At 40.9% G+C, this 24,845-nt stretch overlaps 1 protein-coding gene across 8 annotated transcripts in view; it reads left to right on the top strand.

The window, feature by feature from the left end:
- ARMH3 (armadillo like helical domain containing 3) overlaps window positions 1-24,845 on the top strand; it is a 169,716-nt gene that overhangs the window by 113,812 nt on the left and 31,059 nt on the right. For all 8 annotated transcript variants that reach the window (XM_049696927.1, XM_049696932.1, XM_049696930.1 and 5 more), the window contains one exon: window positions 24,166-24,244. In XM_049696927.1, coding sequence (XP_049552884.1) covers window positions 24,166-24,244 — 79 coding nt within the window. The remainder of the gene's footprint in view (window positions 1-24,165; window positions 24,245-24,845) is intronic.

Genomic DNA, 24,845 nt, shown 5'->3' with positions numbered 1-24,845 from the left:
GACTGAATGCTTTTCCTCTAAGATCAGGAACAAAGTGGGGATGTCTACCCCACCTCTATTCAGCATTGTGCTGGCGATTCTAGACAGTGCAGTAGGGCAAGAAAAAGAAATGGAATGTGTCTAGATTGAAAAAGGAGACAAACTGTCTTTACTTGTAGACAACATGATTGTCTAAGTAGAAAACCTGATGGATTCTACAAAAAGTTACTAGAATAAGTGAGTTTAGCAAGATTGTTTTCCCTTGGTAGTAAATTCCAGAGGTGAAGTTCAGTTCACTTTTTTATTTTATTTTATTTTTTTAAATTAATTTTTATTGGAGTGTAGTTGCTTTACAATGTTGTGTTGGTTTCTACTGTACAGCAAAATGAATCAGCTATAGATATACATATATCCCCTCTTTTTTGGATTTCCTTCCCATTTAGGTCACCACAGTGCATTAAGTAGAGTTCCCTGTGCTATACAGTATGTTCTCATTAGTTGTCTATTTTATACATAGTCTCAATAGTGTACATATGTCAATCCCAATCTCCGAATTCCTCCCACCCCACCTTGATATCCATACATTTGTTCTCTACATCTCTGTCTCTATTTCTGCTTTGCAAATAAGATCACCTATACCACTTTTAATTCTTCCTGCTAGTGTCAGTAACAGTCAGTCAGATACAGCATTTATTCTCCAAAGACTAGATACGTTTAAGAGTATTTCAACCTTTAGTGTTTTTAACTTACTAGGGCCCCATCATTGTACTGTTTCTTATGTAGTGTAGACCATGGGAAGAGCAGGTGGACCAGTAAGAGGGGAAACATTTGCAACAAGTTCTAGACAGCATGGTCCAATATAAGTATATTATCAGCCACATACAACTTTATTTTCAAACAGGTGAAATTAATTTTAATAATATGTTATTTACCCACATGTACCCAAAATATTATCATTCTAACATGTAATCAATATAAAAATTATTGAGATATTTTATATTCTTAATATATTTTATAAAATCTTTGACGTCAGGTGGCTATTTTATACTTACAGCACAGCTCAATTCCGATGATATATTTTCATTGGAAATATTTGATCTATATTTAGATTTCATAAAATTTACAATTGAAAAAGTAGAGTTATATACCCAAGTTGTTCCAAACATACTTAAAAGTTTTCCAGTAACTGAATTGCGTACCTAAATGTCATTCCTCTTTAATATTTGCATTCTCATTGATAAAACTGGTTCATCGTTTTTAGAATTCATTTGACTTCAGAGCTACATCTGTCCAGGTTAAGGTAATTCAGTAAACTCTTGTTTTAACACCAAATTCAAAAAGGTACGGCGTAGGGGCTTCCCTGGTGGCGCAGTGGTTGAGAGTCCGCCTGCCGATGCAGGGGACATGGGTTTGTGCCCCGGTCCGGGAAGATCCCACATGCCGCGGAGCGGCTGGGCCCGTGAGCCATGGCCGCTGAGCCTGCGCGTATGGAGCCTGTGCTCTGCAACGGGAGAGGCCACAACAGTGAGAGGCCTGCGTACCGCAAAAAAAAAAAAAAAAAAAGGTACAGCGTAAATTGTTAAAGTAACTCAAACTTTATCCATATCGAAAAAATGTTTTCAAAAATTTCTTCTAGTTTTTGCAGTTAGCTAGTGCTATCAATTACAATTAAAATTTTCCATATTTTGATTCATACTAGAAAAATGTGTTAATTATCATTGATATTATGAAAAGTTTCAATGTCAACATAAATACCTGGCCAGATAGGTCACAAAATAAGCTTTTCCCTTCCTTGGAGCTTCAAATTTAACTCTTTAATTTAAAAATCTTTTTTATTATTGAATATTTGACAGGCATTCCTTTTGTTTCAAGAACATCTTGAGTTGAAATTAACAGTATAGTCTTTTGTAAACCTCGCCACAACTCAACCAGTGAGCATTGGCAAAGAACTCAGGATCATTAAATTCATTGTCTTCTAATTCTCTTAACTGTTCCATAAACCTGCAATGTTCATAGCTTTTGCAGGTATGTACTAAATTATTTTAACAACTGTATCCATGATACAGAGTCTGCTTCAGAAAACTATGGACAAATATTTTTAACATGTACCATGAAGGATGAAGCAGGAGGGGAAAACTTTAGTCTTGTTTTAAAATTCCTATAAGGAATTCCCTGGAGGTCCAGTGGTTAGGACTCCACGCTTTCACTGCTGAGGGCCCGGGTTCAATCCCTGCTCAGGGAACTAAGATCCAGCTGCGCGGCAGGGCTAAAAAAATAAAAATAAATAAAATGCCAATAAATCTGGACTTTCAACCTAACATAGCGCGAGCACCATTTGTGTGCTGTAATTTTTTTAAAATTCTAGTCAAATTCCTTATTGACAGATGTAGAAGATTTAAAAATATGCCACAAGTTCAGAGATTTGGGCTGTGAATTGACAAAATTTTCTACATATTTGGAGGTTACTTGAGACAAAATGTACCCAAAATATTTATTAATTGCGTAGTGTCATCTAAAATCTAGAGAAAAGTAATTTAAAACATTTTGAATCAATTGATTTTTAAATTAATTTATTTATGTATTTATTTTTGGCTGTGTTGGGTGTTCGTTGCTGTGCACAGGCTTTCGCTAGTTGTGGTGAGCGGAGGGCTATTCTTCATTGTGGTGCGCGGGCTTCTTATTGCAGTGGCTTCTCTTGTTGCGGAGCACGGGCTCTAGGTGCATAGGCTTCAGTAGTTGTGGCACACAGGCTTAGTTGCTCTATAGCATGTGGGATCTTCCCCGGCCAGGACTTGAACCCGTGTCCCTTGCATTGGCAGGCAGATTCTTAACCACTGCGCCACCAGGGAAGCCCTGAATTGATTGATTTTTGGTATCGTTAGAAAGTCATATTCTATAGGCAGTTGTTTAGTGGTTTAATTGAAGATCTTTCACTTTTTATAAGGTAGGGCTTTTTTCCTCATAATTGTCTGATAAACTGACCATAACTGAAATAATAATTTCTTTTACCATATCTCCATCAAAAAAATGGTATAGTAGGGACTTCCCTGGTGGTCCAGTGGTTAAGACTCTGTGCTCCCAAGCAGAGGGCCTAGATCCCACATGCATGCTGCAACTAACACCCGGTGCAGCCAAATAAATAAATATTTTTAAAAAAATACCCTGATAACCATTAAAAAAAAAAAATGGTATAGTAGCCAGAGATGCAGGCTCAGATCCTGTTAAAAATCATTGAAATTTTTTTGGACATTTAATTCTGATTTCAGACAACCTGTTTTGTTGATTCATTTTTAATGTTTTAATGTTAGGAATAAACTTTGTATTTATTTTATATTTGCTGACATTTGTTAGTAGTATTTATTATCTTGAAAAGTTGTTTACACAACAAAAAGCCTTTTTGTTTCGCCTTGCTGAAGCAAAGTGCAGTTGCCATTCATTATGAAACGTACAATATACCTTCTTCCAGTCTTTCTTTGCTGTTCTGAAGTAGTACTGTTATTTGCATCTCTGCTCCATAATGCGTCCGTGGTATGCCTTCATTTTGAACTTAAAAATCTGTTTATATTTACATTTTAAAACTAGAAACATAATTTGACTATCATTAAAAGCTGATCAGTATTCTACTCTAATTACCAATTCTGATGTGTGTAGGTATCACTGTAACTCAGTACTTCCCAAGTGATGCGATTTTGCCCCCCAGGGGACATTTGGTATGTTTTGGTCATCACGACTTGTGGGGGGTGAGGGAGTGCTACAGCATCTAGTAAATAGAGACTAGGGATGCTGCTAAACCCAGGAGAGCCTCCCACAACAGATTATCTAACCCAAAATGTCAGCAGTGCTGAGGTTAAGAAACCCTGCTGTGACTCATGCTGTCTGCATAAAATATTTTAAAAATAAACTACATTGTTAAATCTGTACATAGAAAGTCATTTGAACTGAATCAATACATTGGTATCAGCTAGATTGGTGATGTGTTTATGGGTAGTACTAGAAACGACACACATGCCCGACGTACACTGTAATAGAGCAGCAATACCTTATGCCATGCAGTTATGAAAATGAAATGAAGTCCTTCTAAAACAATGTTGTATCTAATGGAATAATATTTTACACTGCTTTAGTTTTTTTAGTTTAAATTAATTAAAATAAAAATTCAGGGCTTCCCTGGTGGCTCAGTGGTTGAGAGTCCGCCTGCTGATGCAGAGGACACGGGTTCGTGCCCTGGTCCGGGAGGATCCCGCATCCACCACCACCCCCCGCACCGTGAGCCATGGCCGTTGAGCCTGCGCATCTGGAGCCTGTGCTCCGCAATGGGAGAGGCCACAGCAGTGAGAGGCCCGCGTACCGCAAAAAAAAAAAAAAAAAAAAAAAAAAAAATTCAGTTCCTCGGTTGCACTAACTACGTTTCAAGTGGTCAGTAGCCACATATGGCTAGTGGCAACAGAAGAGGTCTGGAAAATTAGACATGATAGGTTGATTAACACCCATCCTCACACTATAGGGCAGGAGTAAGTTGACTCCTTATTCACCTTAGGGTTTGAAGTGTGGTGTTTTAGCCTGGTTTCTATGGGCACTAGATATCTCTACTTTCTTTCTAAAAATAAAGAGACCAACACATTGTTTTATTAGAATATAATTCTGGGTTCTCAACCCTGCATTTTTTCTAAGGTCAGTTACCACTGAAAAACAGGCCTGACACCGGTGGTACCTTAGATTCCCAACTGTTCCTATATCCCACTAGGATGAAACTGCTGGATCACAACTATTGCCCCATTTTCTGAGCTTTTATTCACACTTTGTTGAAATTAGGTAGAGAATGAAGAAGTATTCATCATATTTTCTCAATAAATACTTCCTTCTTGCTTAAAAAGCACCTTTCCAAATATCTGGAAGAGCAAGGAGTTCAAAACACAGCAAATTATAGAAATGTTTAAGGGTACCTGAGTAGGATACACTTAAAGGAGCTAAGGCTTGTTTCCATTGTCAAACAGGATGTCAGGTCATCTCCCCTTTGTTAATAACATTTAAAGCACAGCTTGGTAGTAGCTCTTTGAGGTCTAGTGTTATGAAGCTGTCATCTTTCATCCCTGTTTGTTCTACCTTAGGCCAAAGGTTTTAGTCTAAACAGGTGGAAAGTCAGATATAGAGTTAGGTTAAGGGGAGGGTACCTACCTTGTATCATGGGGCATATAACTGACTTTGTTTTTTTCTGGAATGAGAAACTAGTGTTAACTAGTAGAATGTGCTGCTCTCTTTATTTATTTTCTTAACTGTTTTGAGCCTGAGTATCTGATTCTTTGTAGCTACCTAGGTGAACAAGTTTTACAGTTTTTACTACAAGCATGGTCTTGCCTCTTGAACTTCATACCCTACCTAGAGGTCCCACAAGTACTTCAAACTTGACATTCCAAAGAATATGCCTTATTGAATTTAAGAACCATATCCCCCTGTGTTTACTATCTCAGTGGTATCATCGTCTGTTCAGTTGCCTAAAGCAGAACTCTCAAGGTTGCTTTAGAGTCAACTCACTCCTTTACCCCGAACGAACTTTTTGGCCAACCCAATATTTCTCAAGTAAAGTCTCCATTTCTACAACTGCCATTTCAATTCAAGGCCTCATAACCTCTCACATTTATTCAGTCACTGGAGTTGAGTTTCAGAAGTGCAGGTCATAAACACTGCTGATGGGAGTATGTTGGTACCATGTTTGAGGGCAGTTTGGCAATATCTAGTAAAGTCCAAGTTGCCCAAACCTTACAATACAGTAATTTCATTCCTTGGTATATATCTTTGAGAAACTTTCCCAAATGATCACAAGGATATATAAATAAGAACACGTGTTGGGGGCTTCCCTTGTGGCGCAGTGGTTAAGAATCCGCCTGCCAATGCAGGGGACGCGGGTTCGAGCCCTGGTCTGGGAGGATCCCATATGCCGTGGAGCAACTAAGCCCGTAAGCCACAACTACTGAGGCTGCGCGTCTGTAGCTTGTGCTCCACAACGGGAGAGGCCGTGACAGTGAGAGGTCCGCACACCGCGATGAAGAGTGGCCCCCACTTGCCACAACTGGAGAAAGCCCTTGCACAGAAACGAAGACCCAACACAGCCAAAAATAAATAAATAAATTTATTTAAAAAAAAAAAAAAAAGAACACATGTTGGGACTTCTCTAGAGGTCCAGTGGTTAACACTCAGCACTTCCAGTGCAGGGAGCGTGGATTCGATTCCTGGTTGGGAAACTAAGACCCCACGTGCTGCACAGTGTGGCAAAAAAAAAAAAAAAAAAAAAAAAAAGAACATGTGTTAAGTATTGTTTCTTGTTTGTAATACCAAGAAAATTGGAAACCACCTACATTTCAGGCAACAGAATGGATTGTGATATATTTGCACACTGGAATATTATATAACACTGAAAATGGATTAGAACTACACAAATCAATAGAAATCTCACAAATATAATATTGAATAAAAAGTTGCAGAATATAAGGTAATATGCACATATTAAAAACAAAAACCATTTAGAGACATACTCATATTTAGTAAAAGAATAAAGCTGTGTATAGGGATGATAAGTGCCAAAATCAGGAGAGTGTTTACTTCTGGGAAGAGACAGATATGCAATCCAGAAGAAGTACATGGAGAGTTTGAAAGGTATTTGTAACACTTTCTTAAGTTGGATATTGGGTAAACAAACATTCAGTATATTCTTTTCTGCATTCTTTTCTATGTCTAAAATATTTCATTAGAAAAATCATCAGATTTTAAACCTTGTTTGATTCCCCATCATTGATAGGGATAGGATAATGTCCAAATTTCTTCAAATGACATCTTTCTAGCCTTATTTACTACCACTCTTCCATCTACCCTAAGATCTGGCTGAATTAGACATGGCCACAGAGTATCAAATTTCAAACCTCTGTGCCTTGCACATGCTGTTTACCTAGAATGTTTTCCTATTCTTTTCACCTAGCAAAATCTTATTTAATGCTTCAAAATCTAGCTCAGATGTCACCTTTCTTTAAAGCTTACTGGATTCTTTGAGGCCGAATGCCGTAGCGCTTTGTACATTGCCATAGGACTTTGTACGTTTCTCTCTTAGAGCACTTATCACATTGAGGGATAGTTGTTTACATGTCTGTCCGTCACTAGATGGTGAGCTTCTAAGGACAGAGACTGTTTGTTTTACTTCTGGAATCTCTGCCCCTAGCACAGTGCAGTATGGTACAATACATGTTTGTTGGGTGCATGAATAGATGACTGGAATGAATGGTTCCAAGGCTTTATACTGCTACCATTGTCTTCTAGAATCATCAGCTAACCTGAGGTCCTAAAAAGCTAGGGAAGTGGATATTGAAATGCCTAAGAAGTCCTTGTAGGAAGCCCCCCCAACACATAGTACTTCCAAAAGTCTGCTTCAGATCTTAATAGACAACAGTCTTAGCAGCTTCTGGGTTAACCTAGTATAGCCAGGAAGTGCACTTTGGAATTGTTAGCAGAGTCCACCTTTCTCAATGATGAGGTGAGCTATTTATCCTAACACAGTAGAATTTACTAACTTCTGATTCCTTCCAGGGTAACAAGAGGACAGCCCAAAGGTTTTAATTAGCTGAAATGGGGCTTTGAGACAATTAAAGCCACTTTAAAGTGCATTACTGATAGGATTATATATTGTCTTTCTTCCTTTTTTTAAGTAACAAGTCAGGGCAATTAATGCTATTTTTATCTTGCAGATTCACTGAATTTTAAGGATGATTTTAAGGATTCCTTAAAAAACCCTCTCATTGGCTGAGTGATGGGCTGCTGTCATTTATGTAAGCTAGAGGCCCTGCTGAAGGAATCTGTGATTCTGAATGTGTTTCACATGCTGATGTTATAGCTGTTTGTATGCCTTACTGCTCTTGGCAGTAAGGTGTTTTTTTCAGGCCCTTTGTGAGGTTAAAGTTTCTCTTGTGTGCTTCCTACTGAGGACCTTCCCAAATGTATATTGTCTTATAAGCCAAAAGGGGACCAAGGAAACAGTTACAATTAACAGGCAGCTGCAAAGCAGAGCCATTTAGTCTCTTCAGTGTGGTTTGGTAGAGATCAGAGTCTAGAGGCTTCAGTCTGGCTTTAAGTGAAGCAGCTGCATCACCAGCTGGAGACTGACACACTGTAGAGGGCGGGCACAGCACAGCTGAGATCCATCCACTCCCATATAAGAGTGAAAGACCTCATCCACTCCCATATGAGACTGAAAGGCCTGACTTCAACTTTGCTAGTTGCTTTGTGTTTACGTTTAGTTTAGGGGAGAGGAGGTACAGAACTTGCCATGAGCATCTTTGAGTCAGCACTGAGCAAAAAGATGCAAACAGGACCCCCGCAGGCAAAGGTCTCATGGCTTTCACTAAGGTTTCCTGCTACCCCTTAGCTGGAAGAGATTCAAAACAAGATCCTAGGAAAGGAAGCTATAACTTTTCTCTTTGGTTTACTGGGAAAACTTGGATGGCTATTTTTTTTTTTTAGTTGCATTAACCTTAATTTAACTTATCTCGTAAGGTTTCTTTAGGCTGACTTAGTAAAAATTGGGTAATAGTCTTCATCCCTATAAGAAAATGTGTCAAGACATTCTTATCTTTCCTTGCCTGATTAAATTAACTCATATTTCAATACTCTGCTCAAGCACCATCTCCTTTAGAATGCCTTTCCCAAGTTCCCAGGTCGGGCTAATGCCCCTCCTCTGTGTGCTCATGGTACCTTTGGTCTACTCTTTGTCAGTCTAGCCCTTACAACATCATAATGAGATTGTCTGTCTGTGGTATGTGTCTCTTCCACTAATCTGTCAGTTCCTTGCTACCTGGGATCAAATTTCATTCACCTCCCCCATTGCCTAGTAGGTATTCAGGTGTTTGCCAGACAAACTGAACTGTCGAGTCTTGGGCTGTGCTATCAAACCCTTAGCTTCAGATACCGTAGGACTTTCTTCTAGGGACAGAGTGTTCCTTCACTATGTGAGAAAGCAGTCAATTTGCAGAGTAAGGGAGGGGGAGAAGATATAGAATTTCTCTCTTTCTAAAATGGTGCATACAGGATAAACAAAGTCCTGTAATCACTTTAAAACTAAATCTCTCATTTTCGTAGCATCACCGTTTCAGGAGGAGAAAAGCTTATCATTATTTCTGGTATATTGGAGAGAAAGCAGCTAATAACTTCTTCTTGAGCATAAAACAATTAAACGCAGCCTCCCGTAGAGGCAGTCTGCCAGAGCCGACCGCCTCACCCTCCACATGGGCTTCATCTTCTTACTCCGGATTTCATAGACTCTCCCCCAAAGACCTTCATCTTGTTGCACTATTATGATGAATGTGTGGAGCTGGCTCTTACCCCCTGGTTTACTAGCTATTATTGGAGGTGCTGTCAAAGAATCAGGCCTCAAATTTTTCCTCCCATTAAGTCCTCTCCTGGGCAGCGCTGCTTGGTTGAGTAGTAGTCATCTCGTCTCCTCTCCTTTTCCCACCTCCTACTGCCTTTGAATGTAAGGAAACTGCAGGCCCTGTTGCAAACAAAGAGGTATGGTAGAAAGTAAGGCTGTAAATCATTTTTACCACAGCTCTTTGTTTGCACTTGTTCTAGGCCTAGAGAGGAGCTCAAATACGTGATGTGAGACCTCCATCAATTTTGGTCACAAGCCCATTCCATGTCATTTCCTCAATAGGTTGGTCATGTCTGTCTCGCAGCAGTGTCTCTGGGATCTCCTCTCTATAATGAGTTAGAGATTCATTGGTTTCTAAACACACGGGCCTTACCTACTTGCCTGTCTACTCTTAACTACTCCTCTGAGTGATAACCACATGGTCTCTGATGAGTATTTTTAATGTGTTATATGATTTTTTAATTTGTCCCCGCAGGGACTCTTACAGCCTTCCTCTTGTAAGGGTTTCTGTTGAATAGACGCTCTCTGGGTCTCTGACTTAGTCGGCTGCCATTTAGTCAGTTTGAGGCTTTTATTTTGACTCTTATAAATTCTTTGCAGAAAAAAATAGGGCCAAAGGTACATTGGGTACCATTTGTAAATCTTAGGATGATTGATAAATACCCATTTCCTTTAGCAAACAGTGAATTTTGTTCAATAATAGATAGTGATTAGGTTGTTGAGAAAAATAGCTTTGGAGCTAACTCATTAATAATGCTGATATTGAGACTGCTATTAATATTGAAAAAACAATATTCCTCAGTAATATTTCTTTTCCTGTGGAGAAACTATATTGCAACAAAGTTTTAACTTTTCCCCTTTCCAGTGAGAGATACCATCAACTTCACCTAAGCAGAATGGTTCAAAACATTGAACGTTTATTTATTCTTCATTTACTTCTTGATTTACTAAACTATCCTATTCTTCTTACTTTACTACCCAGCTCCCCTGCTTTTTCTCCGACACCCATCCTTTCTACCTCTCAAGGCTCCTTTCTCTAGCCAGCCCTACCACCTGCCCCTACTATTTACACCCAGTCTTCTTAGGGTAAATCACTTGTGCTAGGGCTTCTCTGAAGGCAACGGAGCACGGACAGAGCAGGTGAAAGCAGCCTGCTTTTTCAGAGCTGACAAGAAAGGCAAAGCTCTCTGTCACAGTGGGTGGGCGAGCAGTCAGGGCCGAGTAACGCTGCATCTCAGTGGTTAGCACCTGCAGGCTCAGAGCTGACAGTGCACTGTAATAAGATTCATCTCTGTTCACTTAACTGATGTGGGCTTTATGGTAAATGTTCGCCTGCTTAATTACTTTGGCAGAGTCGCTGATTGCCTTTTCTGAGGAGTTCTAAAAGATCCCCCTGGGATGGAGCATAAACCCCTTTTCATGTCTTTTAATTTCATTCTTTACTTGGAGTACTTGAAAACCAGTATGTGATCCATATGGCCAATATCCTCTCACTCCTTTACATGAACATCAGGACCACTCCTTTCTAGCATGGTGTCTATATGGCCCACACTGGACCAACTCAGAAATCTTGACAGCCTTCTTCTGTTTTTATCCACATGAGATCCCCGTTCTTCCCTCTCCACCACTGATGTATATGCACAGCTCTTCTCATTTAGTTTGGAATCCATGTGCATCTTTTTCTCTAACCAGTATGGGATCCACAGAATATTTCCCTCTCTCCCCAGTCTAGCATGTGATCCATTAAATTAATTTCCTTCTATTTTTGAAGTGATAGGAAAAGAAGCCTAAGTTAGTCAGTTACTATTTTTTTTTGCCATCCTGCCCCCCCCCCGCTCAAAAGTTATAAATGCCTTATAATAAATTGATTAATTGCACAAATGGGAATGAGGTATAATTAAAATACTTCCAGCTTTTGGCGCATGTCAGTTTTTTTCCTTTAAAGTTCTCAGGTCACATTCAGGGGATTGGAATGTTCACGATTAATTAAAAGTAGATCACTTCTTGGGGTTTTGAGCTATCTCCACTGCCTCAGAAGTCCTCCCAGGTATGTATTAGGATTTTCCTGTATCCTGAGTAGGGCAGAAAATCTATTAGACATTTTTACATGGCCCATTTTTATATTTACTAGTTTATATTCACTAGTTTCTGAGAGTGTAGAGGGGCCTTGCTTCTGGAGACAGGAAATCCAGGGCTAAACTACTAATTGCAGAGGCTATCAAAGGTTTGCATTCTGTAGCCCCAGGAACTCTGCCAGCAACTGCTGGCCTGCCACTAGAGACAGAGTAAGGGAATCTGTAGCAGAGTAATGGGATCTGAGCAGACGTAGGCTAATCTTGTAGGTGTTTTGTCCTAGGAAAGTTTTGGGGCCTCTGTTCATTTATTGAGAGAAAGCTTTGATAAAAAGCAGGCATTTCTAAGGGGCATGGATTAAGTGATGTCTTTTATGGAAATGTAGATGGTCCATTTGACTTCTGTGGTTCCTTTATCTCCTGTGGTTCATTCTTCTCCATTTACATTCATTGTGATTATGGAAACAGTGAAACAATGTCAGGCCAGTATCTAAAGCAGGAAGAAATTCTGTTTCTGTCTCATCGCAGTGCTGGAAGAGATAATTTAGCCAAAGTGTAAAGCCCATGGCATCTTACTTGGCTTAAATCTATGGTTTGGGGCCACAGTAACTAAAAATTAGCTCGGTTTCAAGCAAATTAGCTATAACCAATTGCTTAATTTCTAGCAGGTGATGAGGCAGAAACCTACTTTGGGCAAAATCATGCATCAAGGTAGAAAGCTCAAACTGCCAAAATGTGTAGCCATGCACAGCTTCAGAAAATGAGGCCACTGCCCCTCAGGCCATGTATGTTTCATACACATTAACTCTTTCCTCTTTCCTTCCAGTTAATGAATTGTGAACTTTCATTTGTCCAATGCAGATACTGGAAAAATATTGTCCAGTAGTTGTAAGTTACCTAGTGTGACACATGTGTTTCTCACCTAGAAATCAAGAGGAATACTGACTTAAATCATTCTCTAATTTAAAACCTGAGGGTTACTATGGTGTAGTATGAGGCATTCTCTATTCCATTTCCTTCAATCAATAAATTTATGTGTAGAAATAAATCAAGTTCTCTTGGCCAATTTACAGACTTGGATCATAGAATAAAGCAAGCAACTAGAGGCATTGGCCAGTAGCTCATCCTTCCTGATGGTTGTCAAAGTGCCTTCTATAGTAAGGGTCCATTTTTGTGTCTTTGGTCCTGAAAAGAATGGCCACAGGAACAGCAGTATAAGGAAGGGGATAATTGGCTTGAAAGGGTTAAAACCTAGTACATAAGGGATAAGTTGGAGCAAAACCCTAACAGGTCACTTGCTGAAGTTCTGACTAGATAGTGTCAAAGTGAAAAGGTTAAAAGGTATTCTTATTTGAGGTTTCATTTTGTTTAATGTTAATCAGCAGAGTCTCTGAGGCTTGTAATACACTGCTGTTAAAAGGCATCAAGGGAAATTGCTTTTTTGGTTGCTGTTGAATTGGATGGGCTGAGATTCATTGACTTCATGAAGAGGGAAGCTTATTACTGCATGAAATGGGAATATATGAGGCAATTCTGAAGGTGAAAAGAAATGTTAGTTTAAAGTTAAATAACGTGGACTTCTCTGGTGGCCGGTGGTTAAGAATCCTCCTGCCAGTGCAGGGGACACGGGTTAGAGCCCTGGTCCAGGAAGATCCCACATGCCGCAGAGCAACTAAGCCCGTGCACCACAACTACTGAGCCTGCGCTCTAGAGCCTGCGAGCCACAACTACTGAAGCCCTCGCGCCTAGAACCTGTGCTCCGCAACAAGAGAAGACACTGCAATGAGAAGCCGGCGCACTGCAACGAAGAGTAGCCCCCGCTCGCCGCAACTAGAGAAAGCCCACGTGCAGCAATGAAGACCCAATGCAGCCAAAAATAAATAAATAAATTTATAAGAGAAAAGAGTTTATGAAACATTAAAATAAATAAAAGTTAAATAACTCAACCTCAGGTAGACAATTTTAATCACCCCCACATACCACTCAGTCATACCTTCAACCCTTTCTCAGAGGCCAGGCTTGTAACCTGTATGTTTGAAGGTTTCCCAAGTTGAAGCAGTTATGAACATGATGGTTTTCTTGTCTTTTTTTTTTTTTTGGCCGTGCCGCATTGCACGTGGGATCTTAGTTCCTTGAGTAGGGTTCGAACCCGTATCCCCTGCAGTCCTTCAGTGGAAGCACGGAGTCCTAACTGTTGGACCGCCAGGGAATTCCCCTGGTTTTCTTGTCTTTAATTCCAGATATCTGGGAATATGCTCTGTAGTGTAGATCACTGGACTGCTCTTTTGGGTCTAGGAAAAGAGAAGATGCTTGAGGGGGGAAAGTTTCCTTTAGGGCAAGTTATGGTTATATAGGAAAACACAAAGCAAAGCTTTGGAAAGGAAACCCAACCAGATGAAGAATACCTCTCTGGTACTCAGAGGTTGATGTCTTGCCCAAGGTCATGCAGCCTAGAAATGGGGGAATCAGGATTTTAACTCAGGTCTAATGCCTCTAAGGCCTTGCCTTTTACATTATATACATCATGTTGTTCAGGGAAACAATGGTGCTTTAACTGGGCTTTCCAAAAGGAAAAATAAGGCTTTGGCTTTTTAGTGATAAAGAAAAATAGCATTCCATGTGAAGAAAACCATGTAAGCAAAAGCATGACATCCAGGTGTACATGTTTAAGCAAGTATTTGAGAATACGGGACTATAGCTCTTAGGAGGCTGGGCTTGAAATCCAAATGTATTTTTATCAGGCTTCATATATTCACCCATAATCAGACTCTTTAATGTAAATCTGGTAGCCTTATAGGAATAATTTTAGGGTGAAACTTTTAGGAATCTTCCTAGTATGTACCATGTTGAGTATACCAGTTGTTTCCTCCTTCCTTGGAATCAGAGCTTATAGAAACTTTGCCTGTAAACAACCGTTGCCTGTTTTTCTCCTTTATGCCTGAAGGATTTACATAGCAGCTTTTAGAGACAGTCGGTTTTCTTCAAATGTCTCAGTAAGGAAACAATCACCATGTTCTGAGCTTCTGGATGAAACTATTATTTATTTGCTGTTTTATAAAAGACCCTTAAAGGCTTCTGTCTGTGGGAGATAGCTGGGATTGTGAGAAATTGCATCTTAGGAGGATTTACTTTAGATTCACATTGGATATGAGGAAGAATCCACATTTTCTCTTAAGCTACATTGCCTAGTAACATTTCCATGCATTTCCTGGGTAAGCTGGGCATTAACTGTGTCTCAGCCAGCATCCACCCAGCACTGGGGGAAAGAAAGCTGCTTTGCAGAGTCATGAGTCAGAGAGAATAAGTTAAAAATGGACCAAGAAATCCTCAGCCAGTTTGTAGCTCAGCCTTGCTGTTCCATCTGTCCACTTCATTTTGCTTCAGTTTATGTAAGTGACCCCTGTCTTCAGCAGTCAGAAGTTGACAGTTGCATTGGAGGGTGGCCCAGATTCTTGCCATTAAAGGTGCTTTGGGTGCAAAGCCATCCCTTACTGTGGCTGACTTTAGCAATTTCCCTTTCTGTGACATTGTCTGTTTCTTATTCCTTTTCCTTTTTGGGACTTTCCAGTTCAGTAGCATTAGGAGATCCAGTACCAGAGTGTAACATACTCCCCCACTCCTCTTCCACCCCCTACCCCCAAATAAACAAACAAAAATTCAGGCTTACTTTTAGAAGATATTGGATTACTTTTATAAGAAATGCCAGAAAGCTTTTCCCTAGCCTCCTGGTATGACTTGAAAGGAAGAGAAAGCTTTACTGTCTTCAGTGACAACTTTTGTTCCTTCATTGGGGGACAGCTGTTCATGTCTGAGACACTTTTTCTTCTGGGATGGGGATAAAACATTTTTATTGTTATTTTCATACTTTTGGAGAATAGCTGGTGATCATGGACCTCCTTACTTGTGGTAAGACTGGAAAAAAACCTTCTTAGACTTTCATTTATTCAGTTTTACTAAAGGCTTGGGAATATATTGGTGAGCAAAATAAATTTGGTCCCTGCTTTCATGGAGCATTTAGTTCCAGTTTGAGGAAAGCTGGAGGTTTGTTAAGAAATTATATTCCCATTCCCCACTCAGTTCTACCTCCAGACTCCTTTCCCTCTCCTTGGGCCTTATTTCTTTAAATCCTCTTCCTAGTCTTGGATGGATGGCTCTCTCTGGGTAATGTGGGCAGCTCCAGCCATCTCTCAAAAAAAAAAAAAAAAGTGGTCAACAGTGTTGAGAATAGGAGAACCTTCTTTCTTCCCCACCAGTTTACCCCCAACATTTTTTTTTTTTTTTTTTTTTTTTGGCTGCATCGGGTCTTAGTTGCCATGTGCAGGATCTTTGTTGAGGCACGCAGGCTCTTCGTTGTGACACATGGGCTTCTCTGTAGTTGTGGCGTGCAGGTTTTCTCTTCTCTAGCTGTGGCACGCAGGCTCCAGGGAACGTGGGCTCTCTAGTTGTGGCTCGCGGGTTCCAGAGCACGTGGGCTCTGTAGTTTGAGGCACACAGCCTCTCTAGTTGAGGCGCACGAGCTCAGTAGTTGCCCCACAGCATGTGGGATCTTAGTTCCCTGACCAGGGATTGAACCTGCATCCCCTGCATTGGAAGGCAGATTCTTTACCACTGGACCACTAAGGAAGTCCCTAATTTATTTTCTATCTCTATAAATTTGCCTAGTCTGAACTTTTCCTATAAATGGAATGGTACAATATGTGGCCTTTTGTGTCTGGCTTCTTTTACGTAACGTAATATTTTCAAGGTTCATTCATATTGTAGCATTTATCAGTACTTCATTCCTTTTTTTTTTTTTGCGGTACGCGGGCCTCTCACTATTGTGGCCTCTCCCGTTGCGGAGCACAGGCTCCGGACGCGCAGGCTCAGCGGCCATGGCTCATGGGCCCAGCCGCTCCGCGGCATGTGGGATCTTCCTGGACCGGGGCACGAACCCGCGTCCCCTGCATCGACAGGCGGACTCTCAACCACTGTGCCACCAGGGAAGCCCCTTCATTCCTTTTTATGGGTGAATAATTCTCCTGTAGCTCTACCACATTCTTCAGGTAATGGACATTTGGGTTGTTTTTTGGCTATTATGTTTTTTGGCTATTATGAATAATGCTGCTATGAACATTTGTGTACAAGTTTTTGTGTAAACATAATGGGTTCATTCTTTTGGACAAGTATGTAGGAGTAGAATTTCTGGGTCATAGGGTAACTCTGTGTATTAACATTTGAGGAACTGCCAAACCACTTTCCAAAGTAAGTGTACCATTTTACAATCCTACCAACAGTGTATGAGAGTTCTAATTTCTTCCTGTCCTTACCAACAGTTGTTAACTGTCCTTTGGTTATTGCTATCTTAGTGGATGTGAAGTGGTATCTCACTGGGTTTCTCATCAGATACATGATTTGCAAATATTTTCTCCCATTCTGTGGGTTGTCTTCACTTTCTTTCTTTTTTTTTAAAATTTATTTATTTATTTTTGGCTGCGTTAGGTCTTTGTTGCTGCGTGCAGGCTTTCTCTAGTTGCTGCGAGTGAGGACTACTCTTCATTGCAGTGCATGGGCTTCTCATTGCCGTGGCTTCTCTTGTTGCGGAGCATGGGCTCTAGGCACGCAGGCTTCAGTAGTTGCGGCTCGCGGGCTTCAGTAGTTGTGGCTCGAGGGCTCTAGAGCGCAGGCTCAGTAGTTGTGGTGCACGGGCTTAGTTGCTCCGTGGCATGTGGGATCTTCCGGGACCAGGGCTCGAACCCGTGTCCCCTGCATTGGCAGGCAGATTCTTAACCACTGAACCACCAGGGAAGTCCCTCTTTTCACTTTCTTGATGGTATCATTTGCAGCACAAAAGTTTTTAAACTTGACCTACTTTTTCTTTTGTCAGCTTGTGCTTTTGGTATCCTAAGAAATCATTGCCTAATCCAAGTTCATGAAGATTTACTCTCATGTGTTCTTCTAAAAATTTTATAGTTTTTAGATCTTACATTAAATCTGTGTTCCATTTTGAGTTTTTTTTTTTTTTTTGGCCACACCACATGGCATGTGGGATCCTAATTCCCCAACCAGGGATCGAACCCATGCACCCTGCATTTGAAGCACAGAGTCTTAACCATGGGACCAACCAGGGAAGTCCCATTTTTTTTTGTTTTTTGGCGGTACGCGGGCCTCTCACTGTTGTGGCCTCTCCCGTTGCGGAGCACAGGCTACGGACGCGCAGGCTCAGCAGCCATGGTTCACGGGCCCAGCCGCTCCGCGGCATGTGGGATCTTCCCGGACCAGGGCATGAACCTGTGTCCCCTGCATCGGCAGGCGGACTCTCAACCACTGCGCCATCAGGGAAGCCCAGGGAAGTCCCATTTTGAGTTAATTTTTGTGTACGGTATGTGGTAGTGGTTCAACATCATTCTTTTGCATGTAGATTTTCAGTTGTCCCAGCATCACTTCTTGAAAAGACTCTTCCAACTTAATTGTTTTGCCATCTTTGTAAAAGAGAAGCCTTAATCTATTTATAATGGCTGTTTTCTCATTCATTGCCCACTCACACCTTCCTCTTCTTCCCTACTCCTCCTCTCCTTTCAAGTCCCCTTTTTCAAAATACTTCTTAGCATGAAAGCTTTCCTTTGGCAAAGCTAGGTTTTGTTTAAATACCTGAAGGGCTGATATTAGATAAAAACCAATCTCAGAATGCAAACAGGGAATTCTCTGGTGGTCCAGTGGTTAGGACTCTGGTCTCACTGCCGAGGGCCCAGGTTTGATCCCTGGTCGGGGAACTAAGATCCCACAAGTTTTGCAGTGTGGCCAAAAAAAAAAAAAAGAAGAAAATAAAAGGGAAGATGCACATCTCTTTCTTTGCCATGTATGGTGCTACGAACCCTGCTGCTGATAACCCATGTGGCTACATTTGTGGCATTTGATTGGAACTTTGTGGCATAGGACCCTCAAAATGATCCTCTTCTAGAAGAGAAGGATACAATAACCTGAAATATAAGGGATATAAAGAGAGGAAGTCACCAGCAGCATGAGAAGCTGATTTTATCCACTCTTCTACTTTGCTAAGACTGACTCTGGCTTGGGGTCTGCTTTGTCCAAATGCCAGGGTCTCTGTGGAGAGTAGAATATCCACGTATTTGTCTTCTCAGCTGCCATAACAAAATACCACAGAGTAGGCAGCTTAAAAAATAGAAATTAATTTTCTCACAGTTCTGGAGGCTAGAAGTCCCAGATCAAAATCCAGCAGGGTCAGTTTCTGGTGAGGACTCTCTTCCTGGCTTGCAGACAGCTGCCTTCTGGCTGTGTCCTCACATGGTGGAGAGAGAGAGATCAAGCAAGCTCTCTGTTATCCCTTCTTTTAAGGACACTAATTCTGTTGGTTCAGTGCCCCACCCTTATGACCTCATTTAACCTTAGTTACTTCCATAAAGACTCTCTCTCCAAATATAATTACATCAGAGGTTAGTGCTTCAGTATATGAATTGGTGGGGTGGGGGCAGATATTGTCTATAACAATTCAGTACAAACCTAGTGGGGATGCCCTGATTAAGCCTGTCCTAGCTTCCTGCTCCTACAAGACTTTTCTCCCTGGTCTCTTCAGTTACCTTCTTTCCTTACTGACCTTCGTTTTCTACAAGGCTAGTCAGGGGCAAGGAACTTGTGTCCTTCGTGCAGTATTCACCTTCTCTGAACCTGCCCTTTTTGGATGGAATGGGTAGGGAGGGACTTGAATGCATACTTTGATCATTCATCTTCTTTTTATTTATTTATTTTTTTGTTTTGAACATCTTTATTGGAGTATAATTGCTTTACAATGGTGTGTTAGTTTCTGCTGTATAACAAAGTGAATCAGCTATAGGTATACATATATCCCCATATCCCTTCCCTCTTGCATCTCCCTCCCACCCTCCCTATCCCACCCCTCTTCATTCATCTTCTGATAGAAAAAAAATTGCTATTTCTTCTCTGGAACGTCAAATTTTAGACTTTAGCACTGGACAGTTGCTACCTGTCAGGTGTTGATCAGTGAAAATGAGAGAGCTTCTTTAGAATCTCTTAGTAGACCCCTCCCCCTTCTCCCAGATGTTCAGAAGAGATGATAGTAAATCTTTTTTAAGGTGATATCAGTGGGAAGGAAAGCCTAATGAAAAGAGAGAGATTCCTCCTTCATCCATAAATCTGGTATTTCATCTTTCTCCTACTGAGAACTAGTCAGGCATAAGTTTAATTCTGGGACCGTGGCCAGGTGGGGAAATGTGAAATCACAACCCAGGTGAACGCTGGTAGCCTCCAAACTTCCTGGTGAAGGAGAAACTAAGTATTTCAGTCACTGCAAAGGTATGTGTCACTCAGTGTGGGCTGACTTAGCCTGGTTTTGGTGTTTTGTCATCTCTTTGCTGTCTCAGAACATATTTCCATTTCAACAGTATGAAGTCCTGAGAACTTTAATAGGAAGCTTCCAAACCCTCTCTGAAATACCTTGCTAAAGAGCATGGAGGGAGAACAGCCAGTGTCAGTCTATTTTTCTTACCTCTTAGGCCTAGTGCCCTGCACCTGCTATCTTCAGATCAGATTAGTACTCAGATTTTACAGATAACAATCCCAAATAAACAGCAAGAAAAGTAAAGCAGGGACGTATACTCTGTGTCCTTTGTGGGTACTGAATTAGAAATTATTAACTGGATGTACAGTGTTCCACCTCTCTCAGGTTTCTAAACAGTCCCTTAACTTGCCTGGTGGGAGACCTTCCATCACTTGCTGAGATCTGAAGCTCTGGGACGAGAATGTCACAGGGCGGGTTGGAAGATGATTTTATCTTCATTCCAAATATAAATTCTCAGACTGGCAAATCTGTCATACCCTCAGGATAAGTTTGCCCAAACAATATTAGCATATATGCCCTGCAATATCAAGCACAGGGCATCCACAGACCCAACTGACACTTGGCAGGTATAATGGTGAGAAGGGAAGGAAATAAGTGTACTTTTTTTTTTCTTTTAATAGAGTCTTTTTTTAACTTTATTTATTTTTGGCTGCATTGGGTCTTTGTTGCTGCACACGGGCATTCTCTAGTTGCGGTGAGCAGGGGCTCTTCATTGTGGTGCGCGGGCTTCTTACTGCAGTGGCTTCTTTTGTTGTGGAGCATGGGCTCTAGGGCACGCGTGCTTCAGTAGTTGTGGCACACAGGCTCAGTAGTTGTGGCTCGCAGGCTCTAGAGCGCAGGCTCAGTAGTTGTGGTGCACGGGCTTAGTTGCTCCGTGGCAGGTAGGATCTTCCCAGACCAGGGCTCAAACCCATGTCCCCTGCATTGGCAGGCAGATTCTTAACCACTGCACCACCACGGGAGTCCCAATAAGTGTACTTTTTGAAGATAGTACCTTCCAATTTTTTTCTTTCTCTCCCCCATTCCCTCTCTCCTCCTTTTCTTGCTCTGAGCGCCTGCCCCCCTCTTTCTTTCTTCCCTCTTTTTCTTTTTCCTTTCTCTCTCTTTTCTTGCTTCCTTGCTTTATTTCTTGGCAAGAAAATTCTTCAGATAGAAAGGGAATAGAGTTACAGCATCCCCATCTGTTCCATTCCCAGGGATTATTTAGTTGTCCAAATTTCACCAGCTTCTCTGGATTGCCAGCTGGGCCCCAGTGGCTGCTACCATCCCACCCAGACAGACATTAGAGTTTTTTGGAGTTCTCTGTTTTCCAAACCTAGGCAAACCAAAACAAAACAAAAAAATCCTAGTTCAGTCAAGTCAGGATTTGTTTTTTATATAATTTGATTTAATTTATTTATTAATGTATTTGGCTGTATTGGGTCTTTGTTGCTGGGCACGGGCTTTCTCTAGTTGTGGTGAGCGGGGGCTATTCTTTGCTGCGGTGCACGGACTTCTCATTGCAATGGCTTCTCTTGTTGCAGAGCACGGGCTCTAGGCATGTGGTCTTTAGTAGTTTTGGCATGCAGGCTCAGTAGTTGTGGCGTACGGGCTTAGTTGCTCCGCAGCATGTGGGATCTTCCCAGACCAGGGATCGAACCTGTGTCCCCTGCATTGGGAGGCAGATTCTTAACCACTACACCACCAGGGAAGTCCGAGTCAGGATTTTTTTCAAAAAAATTTTTTTACTAAGAAATTTAAAGGAAACCTTAGGAAAAAACAAACCTACAAAAGCATGAAATAGATGTATTTACAGAATGCAGATTCTGTTTTCCAAAATAACTGAGATCTAATTGTAGATTGATTTGTCTATTGTATTTCCTTTTCTCAATCCCATCACTTTTGCATGCTGGACCCTATGACTCAGACTACACTGGGTTAACTAAGTTAGTACTGCTGCTAGGTTTGGTGGGATTCTCAGTTCCCTAAACCTGCCCTCCCATCTTCTCATTGGGTTTAGCCTCCTGGTTTTCTTTTCTGCTCCTGGACTGTTGTCATCCTTGCCAATACCCCCAAACGTTGCCTTCTGAATGAGAAAAATATTTGACACCCCACTTGGTCACAATGGATATTTGGGATTTAGACCAAGCCCCACAACCTTAACTTGCAGATAACATCTCTACCCTTCGTCCTAGCCTCTAGAAAAATAAGTTAGCAAAACTTGCCTCTTGCTCCTGACCCATTTCTATCCTATTTGATTTGTTCATTCATTGAATATTTATTGAGCACCAGCTTGTGCCAGGCATTGTGCTAGATATTTGACATTGCTTTGTTATATAAATATTGCAAGAATCCTCTTAAGGTTTAGTTCATTCTTTCAACAAACATTTATTGTATGCCTACAATGCACCCTTCCTAGATACTGTGCTAACTGCCAAAGTAGATATTATTATTCCCGTTTTTTTCCTCTGGTGAGACATACAGCTTCCCAAAATCATTCAGGAAAACAAGTGGCCAAACTAGGATTCCAAACCATAGTGGGTTTTTTTTTTTGAAGTTTCTGGTTTATACTTATATTAGATTAAATGGTTTTATAATCCTTTACTATCAGTAAGTTATATTAAAAGAACATATTGATTTCTATTATGCTATACAGACATACACATTTTAATAAATTGTTTATTTTGGAATAATTTTAGAATTACAGAAAAAGTGCAAAGATAACACACAGAGTTTCTGTATGCCCCTCAGCCTAGTTTCCCCCATCTTACATTACCATGGAACATTTATCAACACTAAGAAATGGGCATTGATACATTGCTAATAACTAAACTTCATATTTTATGTGGGTTTCACCAGTTTATCCATTAATGTCCTCTTTCCGTTCCAGGATCCAATTCAGAGTTATCACATTGCATTTGGTTGCCATGTCTCCCCAATGGTCTCTGGTCTGTGACAGTTTCTCAAGTTTTGTTTTTCATGACCTTAACAGTCTCGAGGAGTACTGGCTAGGTATTCTATAGAATGTACCCCAGTGTGGGTTTGTCTGATGTTTTTCTCATGATTAGATTCTGAGATTATGGATTTTTGAAAGTATATAACAGAGGCGAAGTGCCCTTCTCATCAGATCATACCAGGCGTTACATGTCAGCCACATGACATCACTGGTGATATTCACCTTCATCGCTTGGTTAAGGTAGTATTCGCCAGGATTCTTTACTGTCAAGATACTATTTTTACCTTTCGCTACTCTTCTTTGGAAATAAGTCTAGCCTACTCTCAGTGGGAATGGGAATTAAACTCCACCTCCTAAGGAGGAGAGTATCTACACATGTTATTTGAAATTGTTCTGTTAGAAATATTTCTCTGTTCTCCACATTTCTTTAATCACTTTTATATCACTAAGGACCCATGCTAACCTCTGGTCTAAAGCCTGTGCTTTTTCTGCTGTACCAGACAAGAAATGACAAAGACCTATACTAAGACATTTGTTTCAGGAAAATTTATTTCAGATTTCAGAGGTTTTTAAAAGGTAGATTTGGGGCTTCCCTGGTGGCGCAGTGGTTGAGAGTCCGCCTGCCAATGCAGGGGACACGGGTTCGTGCCCTGGTCCGGGAAGATCCCACATGCCGTGGAGTGGCTAGGCCCGTGAGCCATGGACGCTGAGCCTGTGTGTCCGGAGCCTGTTGCTCCGCAACGGGAGAGGCCACAACAGTGAGAGGCCTGCGTACCGCAAAATAAATAAATAAATAAATAAAACAAAAAATAAATAAAATAAAAGGTAGATTTGATAAGACTTGGTGACCTTGAATGTGACAGAGTGGTGGAGGAGGGAGTGTTTGAAAACACTCAGATTTTGGTTTGAATGGCTGGAAATAAAATTTTGGTTTGAAATATTAACTAACAAATATGATGATTGGTTGTAGGCTTTGATAAAGCTTAGCTTCTTCAGAGACTGTATTTAGCCTATGTGTTACTGAATGCCCTGTTCTCCCAAGTAAGATCAGAGCAAACTACTACTTTTCTTTCTGACTGAAACACCAGGGCCCCCTAGTGGACAGCCCCCCGGGTCCTGTTTCTTGTCTAAAGGATGCTTGGTTTTGTTTTTTGTTTGGTTGTGAGGTTTTTCCCTAGTTCATTTGCAGAGCAGAGATGCTTGATTCTGTTCTCTGTCTAATAAATTATTAAACCCTTCCCATTTTAAAATAATCAGTTCACCCCGTGTGACCTCATGTTCCTAAGAGGACAGTTACTCTCTGACAGTTACTCCCATGCTCTCATACTCTAAACCAGAAGGTAGTCGATACTTGTTTTTAACTCATTTATCCTCTTATTCCATCTGGTGCTATATTAATGTTAATTCTTTGTTTCAGAGCCATCATCAACCACTTTAACCCCAAAATTGAATCCTACGCTGCTGTGAATCACATATCCCAACTGTCGGAGGAGCAGGTAAGCCACTACTTTCCTCATAGTGACCCTAGTTTGTGGCTAGCATCAAGCCTTCTCTGATGGCAGAGGGATTCTATGACTGAACTTCTAATGGGAGTGGCAAGAGCTAGGCTGCTAAGAGGAATTAGTAAGGGATTTGTTGGTAGTACTTTAAATAGAATGATGGCTTCTGTTTTTGTGCCATATGAAGGGTTTGCTTAATTATGTAGAAGATATGTAGGTGAAATTTTGGTGAATTGTTATTTTAGAGTGGGTGATATGGCATTTCTTCTTTTAATTTTAGGCAGAGAGTCATTTTGACTTTTGAAAATAAGAAATGAAAACTTAGCAGTGGTTGAAACTGCCAATTAGAAAAACCCTGAGTTCAGCTTAATTTGAGGCTGTTTGGCTCCTTAAAACATGAGCCCTCCTTGGGGCAGATTTTCCTTAGTAATTGAATTCTAATTTGCCTTGAGCATTTATTTCGGAGCAGGTTTTTATGGACCAAGTTGGAGATGCAGATAGTGTTGTGTGTTTGTTTTCCTTGAGTTGGGCCTGATTTCCTCTTCTCCCAAAATGCCTGTACTCGGCCCTGCATTATATAAAATTACAGATGAGGCTT

The sequence above is a fragment of the Orcinus orca genome, chromosome 14, assembly GCF_937001465.1.
Source record: "Orcinus orca chromosome 14, mOrcOrc1.1, whole genome shotgun sequence".
NCBI classification, from domain to species: Eukaryota; Metazoa; Chordata; class Mammalia; order Artiodactyla; family Delphinidae; genus Orcinus; species Orcinus orca.
Note: the sequence above shows the minus strand (reverse complement) of the source record. Positions and strands in the feature narration are given on the sequence as shown.